Source organism: Diceros bicornis, chromosome 17 (assembly GCF_020826845.1).
Source record: "Diceros bicornis minor isolate mBicDic1 chromosome 17, mDicBic1.mat.cur, whole genome shotgun sequence".
Taxonomy (NCBI): domain Eukaryota; kingdom Metazoa; phylum Chordata; class Mammalia; order Perissodactyla; family Rhinocerotidae; genus Diceros; species Diceros bicornis.
This window is the reverse complement of record NC_080756.1, coordinates 13516342-13543054: the sequence shown is the minus strand read 5'-3', so window position 1 is coordinate 13543054 and position 26713 is coordinate 13516342. Positions and strand designations below refer to the sequence as shown.

General features: G+C 34.8%; 1 protein-coding gene across 1 annotated transcript; it reads left to right on the top strand.

The window, feature by feature from the left end:
- The first annotated feature begins 17738 nt into the window (after positions 1-17738).
- LOC131415653 (olfactory receptor 6C2-like) lies at positions 17739-18677 on the top strand. The gene has a single exon (XM_058557478.1). It carries the CDS (start codon positions 17739-17741, stop codon positions 18675-18677), a length of 939 nt encoding a protein of 312 aa, XP_058413461.1.
- Positions 18678-26713: the final 8036 nt, after the last annotated feature.

Below are 26713 nucleotides of genomic sequence, written 5' to 3'. Positions count from 1 at the left end.
AAACTTTCCCATAAGAGGGAAAGGAAAAGTGAAGCAGGCATATGCATAAAGAAAGATCTGACAGAGCCTCAGAATCCTTAACAGGGCAGAAGGAATGTATTTCTCTCCCACAGAAAGTCAGTAAAGACTGCAGAAGGTGACTGCTTCTTCAAAGGTGGTGACACCAATGTGAGACTTCTAAGAACATGAAAAATTAGGAGACATGACACCAACAAAAGAATAATAATTTTCTAGTAGCGACTCCAAAGAAATGGAGCTCTGCAATTTGCCCAATAAGAATTCAATATAGCTTTTAGGGAAGCTGAGTGAGCTACAAGAAAACACAAAAAGACAGTTCAAAAAATCAAGAAAGCAATATGTGAACAAAATGAGAAGTTTAACAGGGAGATAGAAATCATAAAAAAGAAATTCTGGAGCTGAAGAATACAGTGAATAAAATGAAAAATACAATAGTGAACATCAACAGCAGACTGGACAAAACAGAACAAAGAATCTATGTAGTACAAGACAGATCATTTAAAATTATCCAGAGGAGAAGGAATAAAGAAGGATGACAAAGAGTGAAGAAAGCCTACATAAACTATGGGATACCATTAAGAGAAACAATGTATGCATTATTAGAGTCCCAGAGGAGAAAAGAGACAGAAAAGAGCAAAGGAGAAAAAGGTAGAAAGCTTATTCAAAGAACTAATGGCTGAGAACTTCCCAAATCTGGGGAGAGATTTGGACATTTGAATTCATGAAGCTCATAGGTCCCTTCCTAATTTCAACCCCAATCTTCCCCAAATCAAATAAAATCAAAGTCAAAGAGAGAATTTCCAAAGTAGCAAAAGAAAAAAATTCCTCACATATGAGAGAACCCCCATAAGGCTATCAGTAGATTTCTGAGCAAAAACCACGTAGGCCAGGAGACAGTAGGACCATATACTCAAAGTGCTGAAAGAAAAAATTCCAACCAAGAATATTTCAATAAAGTTGTCCTTCAAAAATAAAGGAGAGAGGACATTCCCAAACAAAGAAAGCTGAGGGAGTTCATCACCACCCTACTTGCCTTACAAGAAATGCTGAAAGGAATTCTTCAAATTGATATGAAAAGATACTAATTGGTAATAGTAAAACATATGCAAATATAATACACTGGTAAAGCAAGTATATAGTCAAACTCACAATACTCTAAATCTGTAATATGGTATTTTGTTAATCACTTAACTCTAGTATATAGATTTATGGACAAAATTATTAAAAATAACTGTTAGCTACAAGAATTTGTTAGTGGATGCACAGTATAAAAAGAGCTAAATTGTGACATCAAAAGCATAAAATATAGGGAGGGGAATAAAAGGATAGTGTTTCTATGCTATCAAGGTTAAGTTGTTATCAGCTTAATAGACTGTTACATCTATAAGTTGTTTTATGTAAGCTTCATGTAAACAACAAAGCGAAAACCTACAGAAGATGCACAAAAAATAAAAAGAGAATCAAAGCATACCGTCACAGAAAACCATCGATTCCTCTACTCAAAGAAATAGAAAAGAGGGGAAGAAAAGAAGAAAAGAACTAGCATACAGCCAGAAAACAATTAATAAGATGGCACGAGTAAGTCCTTACATATCAAAAATTAATTTATATGTTAACTATCAATGTTAAACATTGAACTTGAAGCATACTTTATACCAAATGGACTGAATGGACATACACAGACCATTCCTCCCAACAACAGCAAAACACACATTCTTCTCAAGCACACATGGAATATTCTGTAGGATAAATTATACATTAGGTAATAAAAAAAGTCTTAGAAAATTTAAGAAGAGTTAAATCATATTAAATATCTTTTCTGACCAGAATGACATGAAACTAAAAATCAATAACAGGAGGAAAACTGGAAAATTCACAAACACGTGGAAGTTAAACTACAAATTCCTGAGCAACCAATGGATCAAAGAAGAAATTAAAAGGGAAATCAAAAAGTATCTTGAAACAAATGAAAATGGAAAAATAACATAGAAAAATATGGGATGTAGTAAAAGAAGTTCTAAGAGGAAACTTTCTGATTCTAGCGCCTACATTAAGAAAAAAGAGAAATCTCAAAAAATAACATAATTTTACACTTCAAGGAACTATAAAAAGAAAAATAAACTAAGCCCAATTTATCAGAAGGAAAGAAATAACAAATATTGCAACAGAAATAAATGAAATAGAGACCAGAAACAATAGAAAAGATAAAAAATGAGCTAGTTTTTTCAAAAGATAAACATAATTGGTAAACCTTTAACTAGACTCACCAAGAAAAAAAGACAGAGGACTCAAATAAATAAAATCAGAAATGAAAGAGGAGACATTTTAACTGATACCACAGAAATATAAAGGATCATAAGAGACTACTATGAACAACTATACACCGACAAATTGGACAACCTATAAGAAATGGATAGACTCCTAGAAACATACAACCTTCCAAGACTGAATAATGAAGAAACAGAAAATCTGAACAGATCAATTACTAGAGAGGAGATTGAATCGGTAATCAACAACCTCCCGACAATCAAATGTCCAAGCCTAGATGGCTACACCGGTGAATTCTACCAAACATCCAAAGAAGAATTAATACCAATCCTTCTCCAAGCCTTCCAAATAACAGAAGAGAAGGAAACACTTCTAAATTCATTTTACGAGACCAGCATTACCCTGATACCAGACAAGGACAAGACAAGAAAAGAAAATTACAGACCAATATCCCTGATGAACATAGATGCAAAAATCCTGAACAAAATATTACCAAATCGAATTCAACAATACATTAAAAGGATCATACACCATGATCAAGTGGGGTTTATTCCAGGGATGCAAGGATGGTTCAATATCTGAAAATCAATCAATGTGACACACCACCTTAACAAAATGAAGGATAGAAATTATATAATCATCTCAATAGATGAAGAAAAAGAGTTTGACAAAATTCAACACCTATTTATGATAAAAACTCTCAAAAAAGTGGGTATAGAAGGAACGTACCTCAGCATAATAAATGGCTTGTATGACAAGCCCAAAGCTCTCATCATACTCAATGGTAAAAAGCAGAAAGTTTTTCCTCTAAGATCAGAAAAATGACAAGAATGCCCACTCTCACCACTTTTATTCAATATAGTATGGGAAGTCCCAGCCAGAGAAACTAGGCAAGAAAAAGAAATTTAAAAAGGTGTCCAAATTGGAAAGGAAGAAGTAAAACTGTCACTATTTGCAGATGACATGATTTTATATAGAGATAATCCTATAGACTCCACCAAAAAACTATTAGAACTAATAAATTAATTAAGCATTGTTGCAGGAATACAAAATCAATGTACAGAAATCTGTTGCATTCTATACACTAATAACAAACTATAGAAAGAGCAATTAAGAAAGCAATCCCATTTACAATTGTATCAAAAACAATAAAATACCTATAAATAAATTTAACCAAAGAGGTGAAAGACCTGTACACTGAAAACTATAAGACATTGATGAAAGAAATTGAAGAAGACACAGATAAATGGAAAAAAATCTGTGTTCGTGGATTGGAAGAATTAATACCGTTAAAATGTCCAGGGGCCGGCCCGGAGGTGTAGCTGTTAAGTGTGCACATTCCTCTGCGGTGGCCCAGGGTTCGCTGGTTTGGATCCTGGGCGTGCACGGATGCACTGCTTGTCAAGCCATGCTGTGGCGGTGTCCTGTATAAAGTAGAGGAAGATGGGCACAGATGTTAGCCCAGAGCCAGTCTTCCTCAGCAAAAAGAGGAGGATTGACATCGGATGTTAGCTCAGGGCTGATCTTCCTCACAAAAAAAAAAAAAAAGTCCACACTATTCAAAGAAATCTACAGATTCAATGCAATCTCTATCAAAATTACAATGGCATATTTCACATAAATAGAACAAACAATCCTAAAATCTTTACAGAACCACAAAAGATTCTGAATAGCCAAAGCAATCTTGAGAAAGAAGAAGAAAGACGAAGGCATCACACGCCCTGATTTCAAACTATATTACAAAGCAATAGTAATCAAAACAGTATGGCTTGGCATAAAAACAGACACGTAGTTCAATGGAAAAGAGTAGAGAGTGCATAAATAAACCCATGCATATATAGTCAATTAATTTATGACAAAGGAGCCAAAAATATACAATGGGCTAAGTACAGTCTCTACAATAAATGATGATGGGAAAACTGGACAGACACATGCAAAAGAGTGAAACTGGATCACTATCTTACACCAAACACAAAAATAAACTCAAAATGAATTGGAGACTTGAATGTAAGACATGAAACCATAAAACTCATAGAAGAAAACATAGGTAGTAAGCTTTATGACATAGATCTTGGCAATGATTTTTGGGATTTCACACCAAAAGCAAAGGCAACAAAAGTAAAAATAAACCAATGGGACTACATCAAACTAAAAAGCTTCTGCACAGCAAAGGAACAATCAACAAAATGAAAAGGCAGCCTACTGAATCGGAGAAAATATTTGCAAATCATAAATCTGATAAGGGGTTAATATCCAAAATATATAAACAACTCATATAACTCACTAGCAAAAAGCAAACAATCCAATTAAAAAGTGGGCATAAGATCAGAGTAGACATTTTTCCAAAGAAGACATACAGATGGCAAACAGGTATATGCAAAGATGCTCAATGTCACTAATCATCAAGGAAATGCAAAACAAAACCACGATGAGATATCACCTCACACCTGTTAGAATGGCTATTATCAAAAAGACAAATTTATATTCCCACCAACAGTGCACAAGGGTTTCCCGTTTCTCCACATCCTGGCTAACACTTGTTAGCCACTACGGAAAAAGAGTACGGAGTTTCCTCAGAAAATTAAACACAAACTACCATGCTATCCAGCAATCACACATTGCATCTGGGTATTCATTCAAAGAAAATGGAAACACTAACTCAAAAAGATATATGCACCCCCATGTACATTGCAGCATTAATGAGTATAGTCAATATATGGAAACAAGACAAGTCCATTAGTGAATGAATGGATAAAATAGATGTGATACATATATATATACATATAAATACACACACACACACTGGAATATTATTCAGCCATAAAAAATAATAGAATGTTGCCATTTGCAACAACATGGATTGAATTTGAGATTATTACGCTAAGCGAAATGTCAGAGAAAGACAAATATCATGCTATCTCACTTACATATGGAATCCAAAGAAAAAAAGCACACAGGCTCATAGATACAGAGAACAGATTGGTGGTTGCTTGAGGTGGGCAGTTGAGGGCAGGCCAAACTGGTGAAAGGAGGCAAAAGTTGCAAACTTTCAGTTATAAAATAAATAAGTCATGGGATGTAATGTACAGTATGTTGACTATAGTTATAATAGTGTAGGCATATTTGAAAGGTGCTAAGAGAGTAGATCTTAAAAGTTCTCATCACAAGGGAAAAAAATTCTGCAAATATGTAGTGTCACAGAAATTAACTAGACTTATTGTGGTGATCATTTCACAATATGTATACAAATATCAAATCACTATGTTGTACGCCTGAAAGTAGTATAAAGTTGTATGTCAACTATACTTCGATAAAAATAAAAGCTGAAGTGAGGCTCTTATACGCAACATAAGTCGAGTCTTGTTTTTTTTTTTTTTTAATCCATTTAGCCCCTCTGTGCCTTTTGACTGTAAATTCAAACCATTTACAGTTAGGGTAATTATTGATATGTAAGGATTGCTGTTGCCATCTTATTAATTACCTTCTGGTTGTTTTGTATTTCTATTGTTTATTTTTCTTTCTGTTTCTGCTACCTTTGTAAATTTGTGATTTTCCATAATATTATGCTCTGCATCCCCTTTCTTTATTTTTTGTGAATCTACTCTAGATTTTGCTTTGTGGTTACCGCACGGCTTACATAAAATATCTTAGAGATAAAATAGTCCATTTTAAGCTGACAGCAACTTAACTTCAATTGCATAAAAGAGATCCATCCTTTTACTCCCCACTCTTATATTTTTGATGACACAATTTAGTTCTTTTCATGTTGCATATTCTTTGACAGATGATAATAGGCAGTTTTGTTGTTTGTTTTGGCTGAGGAAGATTCACCCTGAGCCAACATCTGTGCCAATTTTCCTCCACTTTATATGTGGGTCACCACCACAGCATGGCTGACCAGTGGTCCAGGTCCACACCCAGGATCCAAACCCGTGAACCTGGGCCACCTAACTGGAGTGTGCTGAAATTAACCACTACGCCACTGGGCTGGCCCCAAGTATAGTTATTTTTAATACTCCTTTCCTGTAACCTTTATGATACGGTTATTATATATATAACCTAATAACAGGATACACCATCCTATTTCAGAACTAGAGTTTTCTAAATTTGAGTGTATATTTAGCTTGACTAGAGTGTTGTATACTTTCACATGTTCTCATTTCCCTAATTAGTGTCTTTTCATTTTAGCTTGAAGAACTCCTTTCAGCATTTCTTGCAAGTCATATCTAGCAGTGATGAACATTCTCAGCTTTTGTTTGTCTGGGGAAGTCTTTATTTCTCCTTCATATAAGAAGGATAACTTTGCCAGATAGCGTATTCTTGACTGGCAATTTTTTTCTTTCAATACTTTGAATATGTCATTCCACTCTCTCCTGGCCGGTAGGGTTTCTGCTGAGAAATCTGCTGATAGCATAATGGGGTTTCCTTTGTAGATGACAATGTTTTCTACTCTGGCTACTTTTAGAATTCTCTCCTTATCTTTGATTTTTGACCATTTCATTATAATGTGCCTTGGAAAAGGTCTTTTTGGGCTGAGATAATAAGGTAATCTATTAACTTTGTGAACTCAGACGTCTAATTCTCTCCCCAGATTGGAAAGTTCTAGCTATTATTTCTTTAAATAAACTTTCTGTCCCCTTCTCCCTCTCTTCTCCTTCTGGAACTCCAATTATTCTGATATTTGTGCATTTGATTGAGTCCTATAGATTACATAGGCTTTCTTCACTTTTTTCATTCTTTTTTCTCTGTTCCCGTCTATTTGAGTCATTTCCATTTTTTTTTTTATCTGAGTCACTTATTCTACCTTCCACATGATCTGCCCTGATGCAGATGGTCTTTATTGCATTTTTCACTTCATTCATTGAATTCTTCAGCTCCTAAATTTCAGTTTGGTTCTTTTTTATGATTTCTATCTCTTTGATAAATTTCTCATTTTGTTTATGTACTATTTTCCTAATTTAATTGAATTGCCCATGTTTAGCTCATTGAGTTTCCTTAAAACAGATATTTTTAATCTTTTCCTGCTAGATCACGAGATTTCATGCCTTTGAGCTCAGTTATTGAACTATTATTTTTATGTTTTTGTGTTGACATGTTTTCTTGATTCTTCATGTTCTTTGCAGTTTTGCATCGATGTTTTTACATTTGAATTGGTAAACACTCCTCAAATTTTTACTAGTTGCCTTCAGGTGGGGTATATTTTTCATTGATCCTGTTATATTTGGGGTTGTCTCTGACCTAGTATTTATAGACCTACATCATATTTCTTGCTCCCTACTGTGGCAAAATTCTTAAGCTTTAATGTCTTCTGTGGATCTTACAACTCACCTGGTTGGCTACTGGAAATCTGTCTCTTTTGTCTCTAGAAGATTGTGCTATAGCTCAAGTTTGTGTTTTCTCCTTTGCCCACAGATCCTAATCTGTTTTTCAGATGGCACTATGTTTACTGGACTGGCTCTTCTGCTGCTCTCAGAAGCATGCACAAAGAGCTGGCTGCAGGGTGTTGGGAGGTTTAGGCTTAGTACTGGGGTGTTGGAAGTGTCTATGGGGCCAGTGGGGAGATCCTTGGGTGAGGTTCTCTCAGAGGCTTGTGGGTGGACCGCCTGCTGAAATCCTTCATGCTGTCAGCAGCAACCCTGTCCTTTTAATACCCTTTAATATTCTTATCTTCCTCTTTCCTGGTCTCCTCCCAGTCTCGGAGGTCTCACCTCAGTTCTCTGGGTGGGTTTCCCCAGCAGCATCCCACACAGCTGGGTAGCCAGGAGCTCACTCACTGGTTTCCCTTTCCCTCATGGGAGGAGTCACTCCTTGATAATTCAGCCCTGAGCTGTGTTGCCTTAGGGGATGAGCGGGACAAGCAAAGCTCCTTTTCTCCTCTCCTGTGCATCCTAACTCATATTTTTTGTGTGTGCCAATAGTGCTGGAATCTCCCCATAGGAGAGGTGGAACTTGACATATTCCCTCCAGTCTGGGGGGGTTTACTGGCGTCAGCACTCTCCAGATTTTCCCTGACACGCTGAGAGGGGTTGGGGCGGTTTTGCTGCCTCCTCTGCTCCTACGGCTCATATTGCAGTGTGTCTGCCTATTATTGGATAAAAAAATGGGTGAGTGACTTCTTCTGGATCCCTTGGCTTATGTTGCTGGATCCCATCACTCCCACAGAGGCACTTTTGTTCATGGATGCACAAAAAAGCAGGGAGTTCTTATGCCACCATGACACTCACATCACTCCACGTGCCTTCAGTTATAAGATGAATAAGCTTGTGCATCTAATGTACAGCACGGTGACTATAGTTAATAATGCTGTTTTGTGTATTTGAAATTGGCTAAGAAAGTAGATCTTAAGCATTCTACCCCCATACAGATAAAAAATACAACTATGTGAGGCGATGGATGGGTTCATTAACCTTATTGTCATAATGATTTCGTGGATCCGTATGTCAGATCATTGTGGTGTATACTTTAAATATAAACAATTTTGCCAACTATACCACGATAAAACTGAAAAAAGAAAAGGATTACAAAGAAATACTATGAACCACTCTACATATACAAGTTTGATAACTTAAATGGTATGGACCAATTGTTCAAAAAACACAAAGTACCACAGCTCACCAAAAATGAGATATATAATTTGAACAGCCTTATAAGTATTCAACATAGTATAGACGACAATTCTCCCTAAACTGACATACAAGTTTAATACAATTTCTATCAACATCCCAGTAAGATATTTTACATATATGAACAAAATTATTCTAAAATTTGTATGGAGATGTAAAATATCAATAATAATATGAAATACGTCTCTAATTAATTAATAAATAAATAATAGTTAATATAATAATTCATTAATAATATTAATAAAATAATTCCACAGGCAGACATATATGCAATGAATTATCAGGAAGCATAAATACCAAATTATTATTTAATTATTAATTAAGAAATTAGGCTCACATTTGGGCATTGGTCATAAGTGGAAAACATTCTATATGGTAATTGGCTTTTGCAAAAAATAATTTTTATTCAAGTTTTAATAAATTTTAAAATTTAAATCTTTTAATGATTAAAAATATTAAAAATAATTGGAATTTAAAGTACTGGATATAGTGATTGAATAATACAGTCAAGTACAATTAAGTAAAAAACAATCAAAGATTAAAATTTGGAACAAGTAACTTTTCTGAATGCAAAGAAAGAGAGAGAGTAGAGAAATGAGAAGTAAAATTTGAGCCATTAAAAATGGATCCATTAGGGGCCAGCCTGGGGGCACAGTGGTTAAGTGCACACACTCTGCTTCTTCAGCCTGGGATTTGCAGGTTCGGGTCCTGGGAAGGCACTGAGGCACCGCTTGTCAAGCCATGCCATGGCGGCATCTCATATAAAGTAGAGGAAGATGGACATGGATGTTAGCCCAGGGCCAATCTTCCTCAGCAAAAAAAGAGGAAGATTGGCATCGGATATTAGCTCAGGGCTGATCTTCCTCATCAAAAAAAAAAAAAAAAATGGCTCCATTAATTCTAATATCCTAATAGCGTGCTATACAGAGAAAGAAGAATAGTTGGAAGGAGAAATTTCCTGAAATTATAAAAAAAAGTTTTGCTGGTGAGCAATAGGTTTTATTTTTTTTTTTTGATGTTACCAACAAGATGACATTTTTATTGCAGTAACATTGGTTTATGACATTGTAAAAATTTCAAGTGTACATCATTGTACTTCTATTTCTGCATAGATTACATCATGTTCATCACCAAAATACTAATTACAACCCATCACCACACACGTACCGAATTATCCTTTTCACCCTCCTCCCTCCCCCCTTCCCCTCTGGTAACCACCAATCCAATATCTGTCCCTATGTGTTTGTTTATTGTTGTTATTATCTACTATTTAATGAAGGAAATCATACGGTATTTGATCTTCTCCCTCTGACTTATTTCACTTTGCATTATACCCTCAATGTCCATCCATGTTGTCACAAATGGCTGGATTTCATCATTTCTTATGGCTGAGTAGTATTCCATTGTGTATATATACCACATCTTCTTTATCCATTCGTCCCTTGATGGGCACTTAGGTTGCTTCCAAGTCTTCGCTATTGTGAATAACGCTGCAATGAACACAGGGGTGCATGTACCTTTACAAATTGGTGTTTTCAAGTTCTTTGGATAAATACCCAACAGTGGAATAGCTGGATCATATGGTAGTTCTATCCTTGACTTTTTGAGGAATCTCCATACTGTTTTCCATAGTGGCTGCACCAGTTTGCACTCCCACCGGCAGTGTATGAGAGTTCCCTTTTCTCCACATCCTCTCCAACACATGTTGTTTCCTGTCTTGTTAATTATAGCCATTCTGACGGGCGTGAGGTGATATCTCATTGTAGTTTTGATTTGCATTTCCCTGATAGTTAGTGATTTTGAACATCTTTTCATGTGTCTGTTGGCCATCTGTATATCTTCTTTGGAGAAATGTCTGTTCAGGTCTTTTGCCCATTTTTTAATTGGGTTGGTAGTTTTTTTGTTGTTGAGATGCACGAGTTCTTTATATATTTTGGAGATTAAGCCCTTATCAGAAGTATGGTTTGCAAATATCTTCTCCCAATTGTTAGGTTGTCTTTTCGTTTTGTTGATGGTTTCCTTTGCTGTGCAGAAGCTTTTTAGTTTGATGTAGTCCCATTTGTTTATTTTTTCTATTGTTTCTCTTGCCCGGTCAGACGTGGTGTTTGAAAAGATGTTGCTAAGGCCGATGTCGAAGAGCGTACTGCCTATGTTTTCTTCTAGAAGTTTCACAGTTTCAGGTCTTACATTCAAGTCTTTAATCCATTTGGAGTTAATTTTTGTGTATGGTGAAAGGTAAGGGTCTACTTTCATTTTTTTGCATATGGCTATCCAGTTTTCCCAACACCATTTGTTGAAGAGACTTTCTTTTCCCCATTGTATGTTCTTGGCTCCTTTGTTAAAGATTAGCTGTCCATAGATGTGTAGGTTTATTTCTGGGCTTTTGATTCTATTCCATTGATCTGTGTGTCTGTTTTTGTGCCAGTACCATGCTGTTTTGGTTACTATAGCTTTGTAGTATATTTTGAAATCAGGGAGTGTGATACCTCCAGCTTTGTTCTTTTTTCTCAGGATTCCTTTAGCTATTCGGGGTCTTTTGTTGTTCCATATAAATTTTAGGATTCTTTGTTCTATTTCTGTGAAAAATGTTGTTGGAACTTTGATAGGGATTGCATTGAATCTATAGATGGCTTTAGGAAGTATGGACATCTTAACTATGGAAGAATTGTTAATTCTTCCAATCCAAGAGCATGGAATATCTTTCCATTTCTTTGTGTCTTCTTCAATTTCTTTCAGAAATGTTTTATAGTTTTCGGTGTACAGATCTTTCACCTCTTTGGTTAAGTTTATTCCTAGGTATTTTATTCTTTTTGTTGCAATTGTACATGGGATGGTATTCTTAATTTCTCTTTCTGCTACTTCGTTGTTAGTGTACAGAAATGCAACTGATTTTTGTATGTTGATTTTGTATCCTGCAACTTTACCATATTCGTTTCTTACTTCTAAAAATTTTCTGGTGGATTCTTTAGGGTTTTCTATATATAAAATCATGTGATCTGAAAATAGTAAGAGTTTCACTTCTTCCTTTCCAATTTGGATCCCTTTTATTTCTTTCTCTTGCCTGATTGCTCTGGCTAGGACTTCCAGTACTATGTTAAATAGGAGTGGTGACAGTGGGCATCTTTGTCTGGTTCCTGTTCTTAGAGGGATGGCTTTCAGTTTTTCACCATTGAGGATGATATTAGCTGTGAGTTTCTCATATATGGTCTTTATTATGTTGAGATACTTTCCTTCTATACCCATTTTATTCAGAGTTTTTATCATAAATGGATGCTGTATCTAGCAATAAGGTTTTAATCACTGAATAAGAATCAGGATAAAAAATAGAAATGATTAAACACATTATACTAATTTTAAGAATAGCATAAATAAATAGAAAAATCCTAAACCATTCCCAGGAATGATAATCTATCAGTGTATAAATATATAAAAACAGACACCTCGTTGGAAGTCCTAGATACAAGAGGATGAAATTATTCTAGCAAAATCATTTCTAATAGAAAATTATCAACCTGGATAAAGAATCGCTCAAGTGTGAGAGCAAAACCAATACAATTTAAGAAATGAAAACACTCAGAAAATTTAACTTTTATGATAACTGAAAAATTACTAAATGGTATACTCCAGCAATAAAGAAAAATGCATTAATCCAAGGGAGGGAAATATCTATAGGGTAGCAGCAGTAGAGTAGTTGCAAAGATGAATAACACTTATTCTTAGATCTGAAATGATATTGACAATAAAAAAGAAAAGCGATTACCATCTCAAAATAAAACACTAGACTAGACAGCACAGTACAGTGTACAATGGTCCAAAACAAAATGAAGAGGGAAAATATCAGGCTGAGAGACTTTTCCTATTGGGAATAATGGTCTAGATATCAACTATTCCTAGATATTACAAGAAAAAACAGAATTAAATATGTGTGCTAAGTATTAAGGGTAATACACAACAATATAAATGTAATTAACACTCCTGAACAATACCCTTAAAATAGTTGAGATGGTAAATTTTATATGTATTTTATTAGAATTATAAAAAATAAAATAAGAATGTATAAACAAAACCAAAATTATATTAAGATAACCACAAATGATACAAAGACAGATAAATCTCCTTGAAAAAAAGTCAAAGAGAATGAGAAATTTTGAAAAACAACTATTATAGTCAATATATAAATATTTGACTTTGCTATTAAATAAAATATTTTGAAAATAAAACAGAATAACATTTTAAAAGTATAAAATATGGAGAATAATTATGAAAAATATAAGAAATCTATTCAAAAGTACATAACCTTTTTTCTGGAATGTAACATGAGATTCTACATCAGTAAAATAACATAAAAAACGATTAAAGACCAACAAAAAAGTGGGAAAAATATTTGCAACACACATAAAAATCAAGTTATTAATATACATAGAAGTAACAGCAATAATGCCCACTTCTAGGAAATTCTGTAAGTAGACAAAGATATTTGTACAAAAATGCATTTTGCATCACAGCTGATAGTTGATTTAAAAAGAAACAAGGTAAATGTATAATAAAAGTTGTAGAATCATATAGTTACTTTGAAGTAGTCATTTTCTTATAATAGTGAAATATTTATTAGAAATCACAAACAAGCTTTCAACTGTTAGGATTGATTTCAAATTATGATGGAATGATTCAAAAAGAAATATTACATATTTCCCCAAATGATGATGCACATTTGTAATTATTAAGACAAAAAGAAGTTTGAGTTTTGAATCATCAGGGTAATTTAAAAAACAACATGAAGCAATGTCTTCATATTTGTGAATATATAAATCAATATGAATATATTTACATAAAATGTTTATGGAAGGGTATACGTGAAATATTAAGGGTGGTTAATACAATAAAGTTTATTTTTTCTATTTTCATTGTCTTAATTTCAGTTTTGTTTAAAATAAATAGCAGTTACTAAAGATAAAAATATGTCACAAGAGGAGAAAATAGGTAATTGTATTCTGTTAGGTATTAGTAGCTATAGATATTGTTAAAGAAAAGGAAGAAAAAGTAGGCTTAATTGTTATCATTTGGCTTTTTTTTGTTTGTAAAAGTCCTGTTGAATGTCAGTGTGTAATCTTCAGTTCTCTGAGGACATTGTCCCCACTGCTGTATGTTTCAGTATCTTTGCCAAAATATTACACAAACGATTAATTAGTAACTTTGGAACCTCATTCTCCTAGGACTTGTGTTTATTCACTTGGTTTCATGTTTGACACATAAAACAAACATCAATCCTATTATTGTCAGAAACTCTCATTTTGTCTAGGAAGGTCCAAATATCATGTCTATCCAAATTAGAGAGAGCTCCTGATATTCCTTCAGACCTTGGAGTAGCAATTATCTTTCAAAATCACACAAATACCTTGGTAGGAAAGTCTTGACCACATGTTAGAAATGAAATGATCAGATAGATCAATGCCATCCCAGAGCTGCCTGCGAGGTGAGTATGGGTCCACGGGTAAGAATGACTTGAAGTCTACGTTCAAGCCTATGCAAACATAGTCTTCTTCGTCCTTCTATCCCACAGGATGCTCAGGGATAAATAATCAACTGAAACCACCAAGTCTGTGGTCTTTGAGAGACTTAGAACATTATTTTCTCTTAGAAACAGTTGGATATGTTTTACCAAAATTAGAGAGATGTGAATAATTCATCGAATTCTGGTAAAAAGAAACAAGAGTTCATAATTTTCAATTGATTGAAGACTTTGATAGGGCTGGGTTTGTGCATCAATAAATAACATATCACTTAAAAATAGGTGAAATGAATGACTTCTAAATGCAGACTTTAATGGGAAATTATCTGCTGATAATAATTAAGATCCTTGCACTCTTTAAAGTGGTCAGTTCTCTAAAAGACAAAGAAGTAACCAGAAATCAGTCAAACGATTGTGTCATTTTATTTTTCAATCTATTTAGGAGCAAGGACGTGTCCTAAAGTTTCCAAAGTTGTGTAAAGGCACCAACTAGATGTCTCAAAATTGAAGAAAAAAGAGGTAGGTGAGCTGTATGTGTAATCTTTTTGTATATCTCCAGTCTATTATTCTGTTTAATTATTTCAGTTACTTAAACTATTGTTAATATTCCTTTGATTTATTGTTACTTGTGTGATGCTCACGTTCTTGAGAGTGCTCTCAGCTCATCCTAAAACATTAAACCAGGGTCAGTCCTCCATCTCTCTAATGGAGTCTGTAAACTCTGGGAGATTCACTATGGGAAACGGGCACATGGTGAGTACAGAGTAGCTCCCACTTCTGCAGGAAAAGAATAGTTTAAAGCAATCAAGAGAAACCTTTGCATAGTCATTGAATTGGAATTTTTCAAGGAAATTATATATTTTTTTTTTCAATTTATTGATGGCCTTGAACAACCGGTGGAGAATGAAACTGTTTCGGCAGATGTTAGTGTAGTTAGTTGGTGTTGGCTGAGGAACAACCACAGAGTAGCTGTTGGTCCAAATCCAGAATGTAAGAGTCCTGAATCTCCGGTGTTCATATGTCTCCGGCAGGTGTACTGAGGGAGCATGAGTAGAAACTATGAAAGGAAAGCTACTTCTCTGCCAAGCACAGTGAGAAGCCAGGTCACACTTTTTGCCTTCATGCACGTATTTCATGTGCTGAGTAGGTGGTCAGGTTATGGTGTGATTTCAGAGCCACTCAGAACATTTCCTCCCCCAAATGTAAAAGCCAAAAGAATCCCCTCAATTAGAGTCAGGAATATGGCAAAAGGAAGAGGTGTCAGAGTAGTTTGAAATTGAGTCCACGTAATAAACGATATAACTTGATCTAAGTCTGTGGGTAAATATTATCTTGAATTAACTCTATATCTCAGGATCCTTCAGCTCTGTGGATATTACATTAAACAAGATTAAAATCCTAGTTCCAACAAAATTTTTGCGTCCTATGTTAAACATAGAGTGTGCCATAATGCATGGAAATGTCTTGGTGAGGTTGTGGAGATTCAGAAAGGCTCCTCTGAAGAGTCTAAAGACTGCACAGAGGAAGGAATCAGTAAGAGGCAGGAATAGGTCAGAATCAGCAAATTGATAGAGTTAGGAGGAGGACAAAACAGAAATAATTACATGAAAACACTTTCCAGACAGGTAGTCAGGTAACATGACCACCACAATACCTGTCACTCACTAAGGTGTGTTTTTAGAGCCACTCTCCACAACTTCACCACCAGCAAACAAACTAAAAAAACTTCCTGATGTTGGAGTCAGGGAAATAGCAAAATTAAGTGAAAGTACCTGCAATCTCAAAGAGTTTCAAGATAGGACTAAACCATAAACAACGTAGCTTAAACTCAATTGTTTATGATATAGTTTCTGAACACATCACTCCACTGAAACTGGTCTTGATAAGTTTACCTTTGATTACTTTAAGTTTAATTGACGTATACCCACTTTATTGACCTTGCTGTAGCATTTGGGACTGTCAATCATTCATTTCTTCTTACACTGTTCTAGACATATTTGAATGCTATTTACCCTCCTGGTTTTGTTTTACCCCTCTGATTTCTCTTTATAAACATCTCTTTCCCTACTCCTCTTTATAACATTGATATTTCTGACTTCATCCCTAACTCCTCCTCTCTGCTTCTCTTTGTTTTGCCTGGGTGTTGCATTAAATCTCAAGACTTCAATTTATCATTTTAAATTTGATAATTTCAAAATGTTCAAAGTACTTCTAAACATGATCTCTGTGAATGTCACAAAGTCATAGAAAATACTTAGGGGATGATTTTTTGTAGGGAAAATTGTCCCTTGTAGATTAATTACAGGTTTAGTTATAGGAATCGAACAGTGTCCTAACTGCTTTGACAGATAGATATAGAGATATCTTGTTGGGTCGTAACCACCCCCGTGTGTATTCAAATTATCCAGGAAAAAAAGCTTCAAGCCAATAATGACTGAGTATAATTTCAGTTAGTGAAAGGGGGAAAAATTCTTGGAAAATAAAGGATACCCTCAAGTTTATGATCACGTTGCTCTTGGGAGTAATTATAATACTGTGAGCAAATTTATTACAACGTGTAATTTTTTTAAATGTCATAAAGAAATTCTATCATATTTGGCCTATATTATTGAAACAATTCTTTAAAAAATCAAATTTTTTATCAAACCATAGGTCATGATCATTTAGTAGGCTATAAAATCAGTTTGATGATATTTACATTTATTTATTATTTTCTTTTAATATTTTTTTTTTCTGCTGAGGAAATTCACCTGAGCTAACATCTGCTACCAATCTTTCTCTTTTTGTATGTGATCTGCCACCACAGCATGGCCAGTGACAGATGAGTGGTGTAGTTCCACACCCGGAAACCGAACCTGGGCTGCCAAAGTGAAGCGTGCCAAACTTAACCACTAGGCCACTGGGGTTGGCCCTGCATTTATTTTTAATGAGATAAATTAGAGTAGAAACCATCAGGGAGTAGGGTATACAAATATTTTTTTGAAATTTTTGCTTCAGATATGAAAATGTGTATTTGTATGTGTATGTGTATTTGTGTGTGTGCATGTACACTGGACTAAAACATAAAATATCTCTTACCACACATTGTGGTCAAAATGTTTGAAGGTTAAGCTTTAGACCTATTAAATGACATGTCAGCAGAGCTAAGAGCATAAATTATTTTAAAATATTCATTATCAATTAAAACAAGTATAAACATGTAAAATACATTACCTGCATTTTCTAAAAAAAATCCATTGTAACACATTTTTCCCACTCTTTTCTCAGATCTTACCTCTCTTAGTTTTGCATTCAGATGAGGCAGAAGTCAGGACCCAGGAATGAGAAACCATACATCACTAACCAGATTCATCCTCCTGGGATTGACAGATAACCCTCAACTGCAGATTCTGATTTTCGTATTTCTACTTATCACCTACTCATTGAGTGTAATTGGAAACCTGACCATCATCTTCCTCATTTTAGTAGATTCACATCTTAAAACTGCCATGTACTTTTTTCTCCAAAATTTTTCCTTCTTAGAAATCTCATTCACTTCTGCCTGCATTCCTAGATACTTGTACAGTATATCAACGGGTGACAGGACTATTACCTATAATGCTTGTGCATGCCAACTGTTTTTTGTATACGTGTTTGGAATGACAGAATTTTTTCTCCTGGCCACCATGTCCTTTGATCGATATGTAGCCATCTGCAAACCCCTGCATTACATGACCATCATGAATCCCAGGGTCTGCCAAAGGCTTCTCTTCTGCTGTTGGATGACCACTTTGTTGATCTTATTCCCACCTCTTACTTTGGGACTGGACCTGGAATTCTGTGACTCTAACACCATTGACCACTTTGGCTGTGATGCTAATCCTATCCTGAAGATCTCATGCTCAGATACATGGTTCATTGAGCAGACGGTTATTGTTGGCTCTGTGTTGGTCTTTGTCATGACTCTCCTGTGTGTGGTTTTCTCCTACATGTATATCATCAGAACAATTCTAAGATTCCCCTGTGCTCAGCAAAGGACAAAAGCCTTTTCCACCTGTTCTTCCCACATTGTTGTGGTTTCTATCACCTATGGCAGCTGCATCTTTGTCTATATCAAACCTTCAGCAAAAGATGAAGTAGCCATTAATAAGGGAGTATCAATACTCACTACTTCCATTTCCCCCATGTTAAACCCATTTATTTATACTCTGAGGAACAAACAAGTGAAACAAGCCTTTAACGTCTTAGTCAAAAGATTTATACTGCTCTCAAAGAGCTAGGAGAATTTTGAAGTCGGGATCCCTAAGCATATTTTCTTGAGTTTCTGTCATATTTTGTTTCTTCCTGATCTAGATTTGGCCTTCCATTCAGTACTGATCCTGATCAAGTCATCTCTTGCATCTCCTTATGAGGACCAACGTCTTTGAGAATGATAGCCTTTATGAAGACAAATGAGAATTGTTTCGGGAAATCTAAGAGACGTCACTCAATCTTTCCTTACTAATGCTGAAAGGATTTGGAGATTTAGCATAAAATGCTGGTGCAATAGTGTACATCACTTTTTCAAAACAAAACTACCCAAATGAGGAGAGACATAATATTTTTAAAAAATCAATACTTTTTCTGAGTGTAACAAGGAAATAATTTTCAAAATCCCAAAATATATTTTAAAATAAGGACTAAGTATGAATACTTAGGATTTCAAAAAAGCATTTATTAATGAAAAAATTTTAAAATCACGAGATTCACATATTTTATCACTGGATGGAATCCAATATAAAGGTTATTTAAAAATTGCTAAAAGGGATATGAATTAAGGTGAAATGAAGAGAGAAAAACAATGGCAATTCCTATTAAAGAATTAAAATCCTCATTGAAATTATATAAAACAGAATCGATGATGATCTACCAATTGAAATATTAAATTCTGAATGTAAAGAATTTAAACCAAGCAAAGAGATGGCTGCAAGTCCAAGGAGACTAATAGGGTGTGAAGAGTGATAAATAAATAACCAGCAAACCAAATATACAGGAGTTGGAGAAAAGAGAAACAGAGTGTAATATGGATACTAATATCAATGAAATGATTTGCTTTTTTAAAATGAAAAATTTAGTCATTTTGACAGTCTAAAATATATAACCAGTGATATCCCTCAAAGAAAGAGCTGCATTTAATTACCTATTAAATTCTTCACCAACTTCCACTTCTATGATCAACATCCTAAAATTTCCCTTGACTCTTCTTTTTTTCAGGCCACTGCTCACATCAGGGTCTATGTAGGCAGAAATTACTCCCTCATTTCAGCTACTCAATCCTCAGCATCCTCTAGTTTAAATGACATTCCCACAAGGAATCTTTTGCTGACCTCATCTTACTCCACCACCAACAGGACAGCCCAGTCTGGGTCAGTCCTCCTCATCCACACTGTGTCATCACTTACCTGCTGATCCCATTACTCTTAGCTGCTGCAATTTCCTATTCACTCATCCTTATTCTCCTCTAGATGGTGGATGCCTTGGGGAATGTCTGTCATGTGTGTCAAATGCTTGAATACTTTATGCCTGGCACATAGATTAGTATTAGTTACATAATAGATAATCTTCCAACATGGTGATTTGATACTTAGGACAATGCAAAATGAGAATATTTATGTGAAGATAAAAAATGCAAAAGTAACATTTGACAGTAATCTATCAACAAAAGATAAAAGAAAGGCATGGCTAATACTACCCCTCCCATCAACATATTTATGCTTAAATTTCTGAGTGAAATAGAATGAAAGCCAAAACTTATTGAAAATTTATGGTACTGATAAACTTGATAATAAATCCTACAAGTTATATTTATAGTCATAATTTACCTTTGGAGAAATGGAAGTTTAGCAAAGTGAACTATTATTATCAAGTGGTAGAACTAGGATTCAAAACGAGTTTATTGAATTTGAAAGGATCTGTGTATTTAATTATACGTAACTATTTCTCCAGAGGCATCAAGATGATTTCAAGGAACATCCCAAAAAATACCTACCAGTACTAAATTCAAGCAAGATTTTTTATCATAAACAATGTACAAAGAAAAAAGTAAAATTTTATGCACTTACACACATTTACATTAATACAATGTTGATAAAAATATCAATTATTATTATTGTGTAATATACTATAAAAAACTATAAGATTAATTTTTTTAAATCAGATTACCAGTATATAGTTTTAAAGAACAAGTAGAAATCCAAAAAGAAATAGCAGCAAGAGAAGAGTATATAATTAAAAAAAGACTGTATAATCTGAGATCTTAAGCCTCATTGAGAAAAGCCGGCTCCAAGTGTTGTTTTGGTGTCACTTTTCTGTTCTCCTATGCCAGAGCCTCCTGAAGTGAGTCCATTAAGACACTAGAGATTCAATCATGGTGTTGCAAGCAGCCAGATTTCTTTCTTTTTTATGGTTGAATAATAATCCATTGTGTGTGTGTGTGTGTGTGTGTGTGTGTATATATGTATATACACATTTTCTTTATCCATTCGTCCATCAATGGACACTTAGGTTGTTTCCATATCTTAGCTATTGTAAATAATGCTGAAATGAACATGGGAGTGCATTTATCTTTTTGAGTTAATGTTTTTATTTTCTTTGGATATATACCCAGAAGTGGGATTGCGGCTTCATATGGTAGTTTTCTTTTTAATTTTTTGAGGAATTGCCATAGTTTTCCATAGTGATGGTAACAATTTACATTCCCACTAATAGGATACAAGAGTTTTGTTCTCTCCACATCCTTGCCAGCACTTGCTATCTCTCATCATTTTGATAATAGCCATTCTAATAAGTGTGAGATGATATCACATTGTGGCTTTGATTTGCATTTTCCTGATGATTAGTGACATTGAGCACCTTTTTTTGTATCTACTGGCTGTTTGAATATGTATGTGTGTGTGTATATATACTTATGCTTCATCTAACAACAGCAGAATACACATTATTCTCAAGCACACATGGAATATTCACCAAGATAGACCACATTCTGGGCCACAAAATACATACTGACAAACTTAAAAGAATAGAAATCATACAATGTCTTCTCTCAGATCACAATGCAATTAAACTGGAAATCGGTAACAGAATGATAACGGGAAAATTCAAAATCTCAAAATCTCAGACAACACACTTCTAATTAACACATGGGTCAAAAAAGAAATTCAAGAGAAATTTTAAAATATTATGAACGAAATGAAAATAAAAGTACAATTTATCACAATTTGTGGGGTACAGCAAAAGCAGTGCTTAGAGGGAAATTTATATCATTGAAAGCATATATTACAAAAGAAGAAAGATCCAAAGTCAATATCTAAGTTTCCACCTTAGGAATAATACAAAAATAAAAGCAAATTGAATTCAAAGTAAGCAGAAGAAAAGAAATAATAAGAATTAGAAGAAAAAAATCAATGAAATTGAGAACAGGAAATCAGTAGAGAAAATTAATGAAAGCAAAAGCTGGTTCTTTGAAAAAAATCAATAAAATCGATTAGTCTCTATCAGGCTAACTGAAAAAAAAAGAGAGACACAAATTACTAATATCAGAAATGAAAGAGGGGACATCACTACAGATCCCATGGAAATTAAAAAGCATAATAAAGGAATACCATAAACGACTCTATGTCCACAAATTTAATAACATAGAGTCAAAGGACCAATTCCTTGAAAAACGCAACCTGACAAAACTCACATAAGAAACAACAGATGATCTGAATAGGCCTATACCTTTAAGGAGGTTGAATCAATAATTAATAACCTTCCAAAACTGAAAGCACTATGCCAAGATAGATTCACTGGTGAATTAAACTAAATATTTAAGGAAGAAATTATACATATTCTCTACAATCTCTTTCACAGGGTAGAAGCAGAATGAATACTTCCTAAGTCATTCTATGAGGACAGTATTACCCTAATACCAACACCAGACAAACATATTATAAGAGAAGCAAACTACAGACCAATATCTCTCATGAACATAGATCCAAAAATCCTCAAAAAAATATTATCAAGTCAAATCAAATTCAAAAATGTATAAACAGGGGCCGGCCCGGTGGCGCAAGCGGTTAAGTGCGCGCGCTCCGCTGCGGCGGCCCGGGGTTCGCTGGTTCGGATCCCGGGCGCGCACCGACGCACTGCTTGGCGGGCCATGCTGTGGCGGCGTCCCATATAAAGTGGAGGAAGATGGGCACGGATGTTAGCCCAGGGCCGTCTTCCTCAGCAAAAAAAAGAGGAGGATTGGCGGATGTTAGCACAGGGCTGATCTCCTCACAAAAAAAAAAAAAAAAAAAAAATGTATAAACAGAATTATACACCACCACCAAGTAGCATTTATCCCAGGTATGCAAGACTGGTTCACCATTCAAAAAAATCAATTGTGGCCAGCCCAGTGGCATAGTGGTTAAGTGTGCACTCTCCTCTTTGGCGGCCCAGGGTTCGCAGGTTGGATCCTGGGTGTGCACCGATGCACTGCTTGTCAAGCCATGCTGTGGCTTCCTCTATAAAGTAGAGGAAGATGGGCACAGATGTTAGCCCAGGGCCAATCTTCCTCAGGAAAAAGAGGAGGATTGGCATTGGATGTTAGCTCAGGGCTAATCATCCTCAAAAAAAGAAAAAAAAATCAATTAATGTAATCTATCACATCAACAGACTAAAAAAGAAAAAACACATGATTATATCAATAAATGCATAAAAAACATTTGACAAAATCCTTCACTCATTCATGATAAAAACCCTCAGTAAACTAGGAATAGAGGGGAACGTTTTCAACCAGATAACGACTATGTACAAAAAACCTACAGCTAATGTTATACTTAATAGTAAGCAACTCAAATCTTTTCCACTAAAAAAGGTACAAGGTACAAAGTAAGGATGTCCCCTGTCATCATTCCTTTTACTGTTTTTTTTTGCTCAGGAAGATTAGCCCTAAGCTACCATCTGTGCCCATCTTCCTCCATTTTGTATGTGGGATGCCACCACAGCATGGCTTGATGGGTGCTGCATAGGTCTGCACCCAGGATCTGGAACCTGCGAGCCACAGGCTGCAAAGGGCAGCATGCAAATTTAAGCACTATTCCACCACTGGGCCGGCCTCTCATCATTCCTTTCTACGTTGTACTTGAAGTCCTTGCTGATGCAATAAGGCAAGAAAAGGAAATAAAAGGTATACAGATTGAGAAAGTAGAGTTAGAACTGTCTTTGTTCACAGATAACATGATCATCTATGTAGAAAATCCTAAGGAAAAGATTAAAAAAAAAAAGTCTGGTGCTAATACAGGATTATAGCAAGTTTGCAGGATACAAGGTTAATACACAAAAGTCAATTCCTTTTCTATACACCAGCAATAAACAAGGGAATTTGAAACTAAAAACACAATATCATTTACATTAGCATCCCCAAAAGTAAAATACTTAGATATAAATCTAACATAATCTATATAAGACCTATATGAGGAAAATGAAAAACTCTGATGAATGAAATCAAAGAACTAAATAAATGGAGAGATATTCCATGTTCAAGGATAGCAAGACTCAATTGTCAACATGTCGGTCTTCTCAACTTGATCTATAGATACAATGTATTCCCAATCAAAATTATGGATATTCACACACTGATTCTAAAGTTTACATGGAGAGTTAAAAGACCCAGAATCATCAACAGAATATTAAAGAAGAAAAACAAAGTTGAAGGACTGATGCTACCCAACTTCATGACTTACTATAAAGCTGCAGTAATGGACACAGTGTGGTATTCATGAAAGAAGAGACACTGGAACAGAATAGAGAGCCCAGAAATAAACTCCCATAAATACAGTCAGCTGATCTTTGACGAAGGACCAAAAACAATACAATGGAGCAAATATAGTCTTTTAAACAAATTGACTTCCACGTGCAAAAAAATGAATCTAGACACAGACCTTACACCCTTCACAAAAATTAACTCAAAAGAGATCATAGACTTAAATGTAAAAGGCAAAACTGTAAAACTCCAAGAAGATAACATAGAAGAAACCCTAGATGACCTTGGGTATGGTTATGCCTTTCTAGATACAGCACTAAAGGCACAATCCATGGAAGAAATAATTCATAAGCTGGAATTCATTGAAATTAATTTTTTTTCTTTGCAAAGGACATTTTCAAGAGAATTAGAAGACAATTCGCAGAAAATATTTGCTAAAGATGTCAATAAAGGACCGTTATCCAAAATATACAAAGAATTCTTAAAACTCAAACTAAAAAAACCTGATTAAAAAATAAGTCAAAGGCCTTAACAGACGTCTCACCAAGGAAGATATATAGATGGCAAATAAGCATATGAAAAGATGCTTTACATCATATGTCATGAAGGAAATGCAAATTTAAAAAACAATGAGATACCACTACACATTAGAATGGCCAAAATCCAAAACACTGAGAACAACAAATGCTGGTGAGGATATAGAGCAACAGGAACTCTCATACATTGTTTTGGGAATACAACATGGCACAGCAACTTTGGAAGACAGTTTAGCAGCTTCTTACGAAATTAAACACACTCTTACAATATAATCCAGCAACTGCACTCCTTGGTATTTACCCAAAGGAGCTGAAAACATGTTCACACAAAAACCTGCATACAGATGTTTATAGTGGCTTTGTTCATAATTGCCAAAACTTGAATACAACCAAGATGCCCTTCAGTAGGTGAATGGATAACTAAACTGTGGCACATCAAGACAATGAAATATTATTCAGTGCTAAAAAGAGAATACACAAATTACAACTATATGCCACAACATGGATGAATCTCACAAATACAATGTTGAATAAAAGAAGATAAACACTGTCTGATTCTATTTATACAATGAATTTATATTTTCCATTTATAAAATGAATTATGTTGTTGAAAACCATTTAAAGCAGATTAAAACAACCATTAAAGTTAGGATTATTGTCACCATTTGACAAGTATTCCTGGGTATTAATGGGGATCCTGTGGTGACATTCTGTCTCTTGATCTGGTTTTAGTTACATGGATGTGCTTGCTGTATAAAAATTCATTAAGCTGTACATTTAGGATTATGCATTCTTCATTTAATACGCTATACCTCAAAACAGTTCATTAAAAATGACAGTAATGACCTTTCCTCAACTGAAATTCATTAAGAAGTGTATGTCAACGATTTTATCAAAATTTTAAGGATGGAAAAACAGCAATCTTACATAGATTCTTCTAGATAATAAAAAATAAAATTATTTGTACAATATTCAGCTAATATTATAAAAGCAGCTTAACCTTCATATCAAAACCTATCAAGGATAATACAAGGAAGAAATAATGTAGGAAAATCTCACACATGGTCACATATGAGCAGCAGAAGGGAAATTGTTCAAAAAAGGCAGCAGAAATAGCAAAGAAAAAATTTTATTGAAGGTCTCTGAGCAGTAATAAGTCTTAGCAAAACCAGAAACATTTCCTGGGACCAGGTAATTTTATTCCAGTGCTTAGAATGCAAAACTCTTAATGTTACCAAAAGTAGTTCATAGTCTACCTGAAAAACATTAAGCGGGAGGGGTAAGAGTGAAAACTCAGACTAGGTTGCACCAGGAGAGCATCAAGTCTAGAGGGATGAGGCTGACTCTGGTCTCATCTTATCAGGAGTGATGTAAATCTAAGCTAGAATTGTCCATTGTCAGACTTGCTTGTGAGAGGGTGTATGTATGAGTGTGAGTGTGTGTGTGTATCTGAGTGTGTGGATATGAGTGGGGTGAATATAGGTGAAATGTGAGAGTGAAGACAGAAATACACAAGTATCTCTTCACCAGCTTAATGCTCTTCTAATCGTGCTTTCCTCAAGGGCCTGTCATAAAGAACTGTCAGAAAAGTAAGTATGTACTTGTCATGACGTATTTTTCCATCTTCCCTAACTACAAGCAGAGGATGAGTGCAGTCAGTTTTGAAATCTGGATTTCAGGTCATTATAATTGATATATAGAAAGGTAATCAACAAACATTTCTGATATGTGGTTATTCTGAAGGAACATGAAGTTAGAAATTTTCTGCCATAGTCACTTTACCCTTTGTAAGACCAGCCATAAAGGTCAATTGAGGAGAGTGTTACTACTTAAGAGACAAAATATGAAGGGTAGTGGAAAAGATACTTCCACCCCAAAATACCACTAGTGGCAGAGAAATAACATAATACTAACATAGGAAATTGTCTTCTAGTGACTGTGGTCTTGTTATCCACCTGCTTTTTAAATCCTTTCTGCCACTTTCAGGGTTAGTGGAGGGGAGAGATGTTTG